This window comes from Lactuca saligna, chromosome 8 (genome assembly GCF_052625555.1).
Source record: "Lactuca saligna cultivar CGN05327 chromosome 8, ASM5262555v1, whole genome shotgun sequence".
Classification (NCBI taxonomy): domain Eukaryota; kingdom Viridiplantae; phylum Streptophyta; class Magnoliopsida; order Asterales; family Asteraceae; genus Lactuca; species Lactuca saligna.
In genome coordinates this window covers 162,387,143-162,395,631 of record NC_136424.1, presented here as the reverse complement: position 1 = coordinate 162,395,631, position 8,489 = coordinate 162,387,143, and the positions used below count along the sequence as shown (strand labels likewise).

The 8,489-nt window shown below is 34.3% G+C and overlaps 1 protein-coding gene and 1 long non-coding RNA gene across 3 annotated transcripts; both read right to left on the bottom strand.

The window, feature by feature from the left end:
- Nucleotides 1-2,335: 2,335 nt before the first annotated feature.
- LOC145013261 (uncharacterized) lies at nucleotides 2,336-3,660 on the bottom strand. 2 transcript variants are annotated; one of them, XR_013664897.1, is made up of 3 exons: nucleotides 3,632-3,660; nucleotides 3,300-3,524; nucleotides 2,336-2,578 (listed from the first exon to the last, which is right to left on the bottom strand). It is a non-coding gene; the product is annotated as an uncharacterized LOC145013261 (long non-coding RNA). The 2 variants fall into 2 exon arrangements; XR_013664896.1 differs by lacking the exon at nucleotides 3,632-3,660 and having other exon boundaries at nucleotides 3,300-3,621.
- An 879-nt stretch (nucleotides 3,661-4,539) lies between these two features.
- Nucleotides 4,540-8,105, bottom strand: NPR3 (NPR1-like protein 3). Its single transcript, XM_078972065.1, has 4 exons — nucleotides 6,622-8,105; nucleotides 5,790-6,537; nucleotides 5,374-5,571; nucleotides 4,540-5,171 (listed from the first exon to the last, which is right to left on the bottom strand). The coding sequence occupies exons 1-4, from the start codon at nucleotides 7,147-7,149 to the stop codon at nucleotides 4,909-4,911; spliced, it is 1,737 nt and encodes a 578-aa protein (XP_078828191.1). The 5' UTR covers nucleotides 7,150-8,105; the 3' UTR covers nucleotides 4,540-4,908.
- Between the last annotated feature and the right edge of the window lie 384 nt (nucleotides 8,106-8,489).

Here is an 8,489-nt window from a genome sequence, read left to right as displayed (position 1 = left end):
CTCTCAAACTTGAAACAAATATCTCCGACACCAACAATCTTTGATAACCCATTATTACCCATCTTAACATTCCCAAAAATCACCAGGAGCGTAAGATGCGTAAAAATGCCTTTGTGATGTCACATGACAAGTAACACCATTTTTGACAACCCATCTCGGATCATCATGTGCAAGATTGACCATATCATAATCACAACAAATAAATAACTCTTTGGTAGCAGTGTTAACTTCAGCAATATCATTACCACCATCATCTTTCTTGTGGTTGTTCTTTTGATTGTTGTAATTTGCATTCTTGTTATCCCTTTTCAACTGTCTGCAAAATCATATTGTGTACCCTTTTCTAACACAATGATTGCACTCATATTCAACAAACTTTCCTTTAGATTTACTTTGATGCTTCCTTTTGTTATTCGAACCTCTACTTTGACTTCTCTCCCTGCTTTCTGTGACAAAGACATCTGAATGTGAAGAGGAACCTTGTGACTTTCTTCTCATCTCTTCATTTAAAACACTAACTTTAGCTAATTCCATGGTGATAATACCATTTGGTGCAGAGTTGGACAAGGATGTTCTAAAAATTTCCTAAGAATCTGGTAAAGTGCCAAGGAGCCATAAACCTTGTAACTCATCTTCAAACTTGATACCCAGTCCTGCAAGCTGATTAATAATTCCCCGGAAGGAATTCAAATGATCACTAATAGGATCTCCATCATGGTACTTCAAGCTAATCAACTGTTTAATCAAGAACAATTTATTGTTCCCGGTCTTCCGAGCATACAACTGCTCAAGCTTGTTCCACAAAGTACGAGTATGAGTCTCCGCACTAATATGGTTCAAAAAATTATCATCAACCCATTGTCGAATATACCCACAAACTTTTCTATGCAAAATATTCCACTCTGCATCTGTTTTATCTTCACGTTTTTCAGTATTAAACACAGCTATATAATAATCATTCACATAAAGAAGGTCTTCCATCTTGCCTCTCCAAACTTGATAATTAGAACCATTCAAATTTACAATCCTATTTTTATTAGATTCCATTGTTCAAACAAGTAACCTAATAACAAGAACCAAGCTTTGATACCAATCTGATGGAAAAACGCAGCCACAATGGGAAATAACAATGCGGAATAGTACTTCGTTTGACTAAACTATTTCCGTCTTGAATGAACCTTTTAGGATGCAAACAAATAAGATGTTTTCACTTGCAACAAATCAGCCCCAATGCAAGTTATATGATCAATATAATCAACCCAAAACAATAAGTAATCAACCAATAAAGACACCAAATTTTTTGCATGAAAACCTCTTAAGAAAGGAGAGTAAAAGCATGAGACTACTGGAGCCGCTTCAAATCCACTATCACCAATATTAGAGCAATAATCATCATATACTTGGAACTAAATCACATCAAGAATATGGAATCAAATAAGTAAAGACAAAGAAGAATATCACCAAAAACGTTCCTGATTTCCAGCAGCAAACAGAAGCGACGATTACCAAGTCTCTGGAGCTGATCTCGACAATTCAACCGTTGGATTTGAAGGCCTCGATGTTAGGAAAATGCTGTCCAAAAATCAAAGAAAACGGACTGTTGGATCTCTAGGAAATTACCAAACACTTCAAGTGTATCTTCAAAAACGGGAATTGAGAAAAAAAAAAACATCTTTTGCTTCTTAGTCTCTCTAACTCTCTTGGTGGCTGAATTTTTTTTGTGTGTTCATGAAATTAGGGCATGTAACACACACACACACACACACACATATATATATATATATATATATATATATATATATATATATATATATATATATATATATATATATATATATATATATAGGCTAAAGAAGTGGACTTTCCTTATGGGTTAAAAAACCCAAGAGAAAACCCAACATGAGGACACTGAGAATGGGCATAGAATCTATCAACCTGGAGGGTTAGGATTGTCGCTAGTTTTAGCCTTTCCACAACTTCAAAAACTTGGCTATGGAAAGAGGACATTTCAGACTGAGATGGTTGATGGATGATAAATTAGAGGTGGTTACTATTGTTTGTGGTTTTAAATGGGTGAGATAGACGTGGAGCTGGCTTAGGGGCTGTTTGGTAGGAACTAAATTTTTAAAAGATCTAAATTTCTAGGAGGGTCTGATTTTTAAGGACTGAATTTATAACATACTATTTGGTTAGAACCTCTGAATTGTTGTGCTAAATTATAAAAATGACAATTTTACCCTTGGGTATTATTCTCAATTCAATGTTTCTGTTTTATATAATAACATAACCAACTTTTTAAATAATCATAAAAGATATATAAACAGCATACAAAAACTTAAAAACATGATAATAAATTCCATTATATTGATCAAAATGTACAAAACTAGAAACATTTAAAAGAAAAAAAAAATAAACTATCGAATTCCCAAAGGAAAAGAAAACATGTACAATATGAAAAACAACAAATGGACTTTAAGGTAAACAAATACATCTATACTCTTTCCATTATTACATCAATCACACCCTTCAACAGCCCTTCCATTTTTCTTTCCAACATTTCAACCTGCAAATCCAAATTCTACAAGGAAACAAATAGGCTCAATAGAAAATTATACAATCATTAATGGATGTATTTTCATTGACTTCAAAATTGAATTGATCATCAAAAAACTGAAAATTATTAGATTATAGTGGAAAATCCATATGAAATTTGTAAGATTCCAATCAAACCAATAATCCAAATGAAGAAAACCAAAAATTGTCCCATGGATGTTAGGAACTGCAAGGCTTGTCCAACCAACTTTGGATATACAACAACAGTACTATGAAATTTGTTCAGTTTGGATATACAACTACAGTACTATGAAATTTGTTTAGTAACAAACTACAACACAACTCTTCATCATATAAATTATTGGATTAAAGAAATACATAATGCAAACTGAAACTAATTACATCTAAACATATGCAATATCTACCAAAATTTGTCTGTTTGACTAAAAAGGTCAATGATATTGCAACAAATCAACATAATTTCAGCTGTGAATTTCAAGCATCAGAACAAACTACATCCAATTTCAACATGGAAAACTCGATTTTCAGAGGAAGAACAAACCACATAAAAAAAATCCCTAATATCTTGAACTCGATTTTCATAGGAAGAAGAAAAGAAAATTACACTCAATAATCAATTTTTAGAGGGAGAAGGAAATTAACAATCAGAAATACAAGCAACACATTCCAGAAAAAAGTCTCCAACTCTTCGTGTTTTGGGGGAAAGAAGAGGAAGAAACTCTTACCTAGAACCGAAAACCTGATTACTTTGATGAAGGGAGCCGACGATAGAGGAGGAGGCGTCGTTGGAGGAGTTGCCGCCGGTGGAAGGAGGTAGTTCGGAGAGGGTGAGAGGGAGAAGTGGACGCGAAGGGGAAGTGGGCGTTGGTCTGGTGAAGGCGAAGGAAACTAACGAGCGTTCATAGAGCACAAAAGGAAAGACACGTTATTTTTTAAGTTCAGTTTCACATCTGAAAGTTTAAGAGGCAATTAGAAAATTAAGATGTCAAAAATAGGATCCTAACAAACAAGCTGAATCTGCCTCTTAATTTTCCAATTAAGAGGTAAACAAACAAACCTTTAATTGTTTTGTATGGCGTTTGGTTTTGACCAAAATTCTGGTTGCTAGCAATTTATCATTAATGAGCATTGTTTTAAACACTATTGTTTATCTGTTATGTGGTTTAGAGAAGGAAATTGTGGATCATCTTTTTTTGAGATGTGAGTTCTAGGTTCACATTAGGTTTTGGTTCGTGGCTTGGAGCAACTCATTGTCCTTGATTCCTTGCAACAAAGAGGATCTTCTCACTTTCCTAAAAGACTCGTTTCCAGACTCGTTTCATGGAAAGAAAAGAAGGAAACTAATGCTGGCTTTATTATTTTCAGAAGTGTGGTTAATTTGGATAACTAGTAATAATTTAGTATTCAAGAGAAAAATGTGCTCTTCATTAAAAACGACGAATGAGATTCAATTAGTTACATTTAACTGGATCAAAAATGGATCTCTATAAATATAATTGTTGGTTTGATCGGTGTTTTCCTAATTTATTGTTTGTAACTTGTTATGTTTGTTCTCATGTTTCTCCCGCTTCTTGCTAGTATTTAATACAATTGTCGCAATATATATATATATATATATATATATATATATATATATATATATATATATATATATATATATATAATACTTTATTTTAAACATATTTATTAATTATAAAATAAACATTTTGACTGACATTCTAAAATCTTATCAAAATAAGTCCATGTACAATTAATTTAGTACTTTTATGAGTTTATCATGTTACAATAATTCACAAAATCCAAAGATAAAATAACCATAATGTCATCATTCAAAGCTAAACAATAATGAAATCCAACCAAACTACATAATTCTCTTTTCGTAGCAAGCAATTAGTTCGATAACAACGTTGCCATGCACAAACCTATGAACCATAGCGATTCAACATTCAATTTAGCATAAAATCATAACCAAACTATCATCTTTTTTTTTTCTTTCTCAAACATCAAACATAAACCTATTATACTTCAGACATACAATGTGCAATCGTTTTGGTACCCTACAAGATCTTTACAACATACATCCAAAAATTAAAGCTACGGAGACTCCGGACACTCACATTTTCAGCGCCAAATGAGGCATTTTCAACACATTTGAGTGGATTAGACAACAAAAAGAAAATCTTAACCGATAGATACACGGAGTCCTTGATTTTCTCTCCAAAAAAGGAAACATGTCATACAAATGCATGCAGATAAAACTGTGTCTAGTTGATGTGAGGCTACAAACATCTAACATAACAATCTATTCAACATAAACACAAAAAAGTACACATTTCACGTGTATTTTCGTGTTTTATTCTTCCCACCATGTCTCACTGTTGGGGAGTACATCGATGAAGACAAACCACGATGAAGCTCGGCTTTATCCTTAGTGAAGGCTCTTTGGACATCTTCTTTAAGTTCAACAAATCGAGTTCTTTTTATTTCTTGTTCTTCTGGGGTACCCTTCTCCAGGTAAAATAGATCCGGTAGATCGTCCTCCATGAACTTATCAAGAACCTCCGAACAATGAGGAAAATATCGCCTACCCGTCTCCACTGTATCCACAAAACAAAATTTTTAGGCTAATGTTAACTTCTTGTACTTACTTTTCGAGGATCGAAGTATGAAATCAAACAAAAAACACTTTTAACATCTAGATTTTTCTTAGTACAATGTCTCAATACTAGAGATTAGAAGTGTAATGTTGTATTTTGGTACAATTTTCAAAGTAAGTAAACTATTAAATTGAGAATTTACCTGTTCTTGAAAGAGCTTCCATTCTCGAAAACAATCTTTTGTTTTGTACCGAAGGTGTTTCGTTCAAATCCATCTCCCTTAAATTACCATTTGACCCTTTTGATGCCAAGAGACCCGGAAACTCCGAGGTTGTTTGGGCATGTGCGATTTCCATAGCTAGTTTAGCTTCTGAAGGAAACAATAATCTTGCAAACGCCACTGCATAACACATTAGGGTTAAATGCAAGAAATAGCAACCTTCTTTAACTTATTTTCTTTTACTATAGCATTCTACTTTCAAGAATCTACCACATTATTGCAATGTCATCCAAATAATATAATTGGGTAGATTTTTCAAATTACAAGGTTGTGCTTACAAAAAAAAAGTGAAAAATACAATGAATGAAACTTGGATGAAGATAAGTTGCCAAAATTACCTCGATTTTCCAAGTAAAGCAACTTCATATGCAAATCATCTGCAACAGCTGAAGAACAAACCGAAACATCTCCCACCATAGGATTCCTCTTAATCTCCCTCTCCAAAACATCAATACACATCCAATCTTTATTCCTTTCTTGCCCTCGTTCAATCTTCACATTATAATCCTTTGGTCTCGTTAACCTCCGACAAATACTCACAGCACTTTGCCCATCAGCCGTCACCTCCGCCGCCACCGCCCCTTTACTCAAAAGCGAGACAATAATCGACGGCTCCCTCCGCATCGCCGCCACATGCAGCACTGTGTACCCTCGCGCGTTCCTTAAATTGACATCCGCGAGATTCAAATCGAGAATCTGCTTCGCGACTTCTTGATTACAATACGCGACTGCGTAATGTAAAGCGAACGCTTCGTTTAATGTGATGTTTGACTCGGTCAAAATTAGTTTGACGAGTTCGACATCGTCGCAATCGAGGGCTTTGTGTATGCTTGTGATTCGTTTTTCACGTAATGCGTCTTCGTCGGATTCGACTGTGTGCTCGTGTTCAGGGTTACGGATTGATTTGATGCTTTGGAAGACTTCGAATGGAAGCTCTTTTTGGAGGCAAATGTTGTCGAGATTTGAGAGCAATATACGATTGATACAGCGAGTTTCAACGTGCTGTAATTGGCAATGAAAGGCGACAACGAGGATCGGGATTACGTCTTCTACGAGAGCTTTGTCGATGAAATTGAGAAGTCGACGCTGAATATTCGAAAATGGAAGAATTATCAAATCGTAAACTTCCAATTTTAATCGTTAGATGATCAATTTCAATTTGTTTTATACCTGAAAAAGCGAAACCAACTCTGGAATTTGAAAAACCGAAGCTGCATAAGTCAATTCAACTGCAAAATTAATAGCAGGGCGACAAGCATCATGGAGGCATCCATCATCCACACAAGTTGAAACCTCTGGGGGAGATGACTTCAATTTTCCAGTATAAATATAACTTAAAAATACAAGAAAAGCATCATATCCAACATTCCCATATGGCAACAATTCACTCATGTTGTATTTCGGTTTCCCATCCTTTTCAACACACCCTTTACCTTCCTTAAACAAATCGCTAAAGAACTTGCTTCTAGTAGCTAAGATACACCTATGAATGCCTACAGGAATCCCCTCCATAACAACTTCGGCATCGCTGTAATCGGAATCGGAATCAGATAAGAGCTTCTCTAAGTTTGAGCTGAGTTTGTTTAAGCTAATGATTTCAAGATTTGGGCGTGTATCAGGGATTGGAGAAGAGCCATTGGATATGTGAGATGATGAGGTGAAGCTTATCGATGATGATGGTTCTGATGAATATGCCATGGATTGAAGTCGAATTCCCAATATGGAAATGAAAAAATCACATGAAAAAAGATTTTTAGGGGTTAAAAATAGAAACTTTTATGGCTAAAAAGAAAGAGCTCAGATTCCTAACATGAAAGAAGATCAGGGGTTAAGCTCAAATCTTGGAACTTCCATAGATGAAGAACAAGAACTCAAACCACAAAGAACGTTTTGCTATGATATAGTTGGAAAGGACATATAATCAAGGCTTATACATGTACAAGTGAAAAATCAAAGTCAAGGTCAACTTTAGAGATTCTGAAATCCGAGCAGCAAGACCACAAAGCACTTGAAGAGATTAGTGGCAGAGAATATATTGAAACCCACAAACTGATGGATCTTAAATGATTATACTGCCCTTTTATCAAAACTACGATCGAGAAATTTCCATATTTTTTGCTACAAATTTATGGTAGAACAAAGGCCTAACACCCCAAATCAAATCAGCTTTTCCTGATTCTGAGATTAAACCCATAGCATGAATCTTCATCAAAACGTACATAAACCCCCGAAACTTGATCGAATCAGCTATACACAGAGTAACAAATCTATTACAAGAACCCTAATCCCCAAATCTATTCTTCTTTTCGTATTTCCAACGAATACCCAGAAAAAATAATCACTCAATAAGCAAAACCCATGTGGAAAAAAACGAAATTAACGTCGAGAAACGGTAAAAACGAAACAACCTAATAGAATCTGATGATTGATGTATGGAAGAAACTTCAAAAGACTTGCGAAGAAGCTGTCGTAGAAAATGGGAAGTTTCGTAGGTAGCAAAAAGAGAGAGGGTTTTCTTGTAAAATTTAGAAACTATTTTGTCGGCTTGCGAAGGGAAATACTCAATGGAGAGGAGGTGAAGCAGTTGAGGTGTGATGACGACGACGATGGCGTAAGGTTGGCTTGCCGCGTTTTGCATACGCAGTATACGACGTCACTTCAGCTTTGTAAATGCTAATGAAGTCTTTTCGAAACGAATAATTGCATTAAATATTTAGGACGCCAATCTTTTTAAGAATTACACAAGTGATCCTTGTACTTTTTTATAAACATGCAAATTTTATTCTATTTTTGGGAGATAAATTTGCAAAAATGATCCTCAGGTAAAATATATATATATATATATATATATATATATATATATATATATATATATATATATATATATATATATATATATATGATTTTGGCCTAAAAATATTTGGTGGTGTATGAGAGGTTCAATTTTAGATTTTTTCAATAATTTTGGACCATATATATATATATTTAAAAAGACAATTATGTTCTTATAATTTACTTTTTTTTAACTTATTTATTTA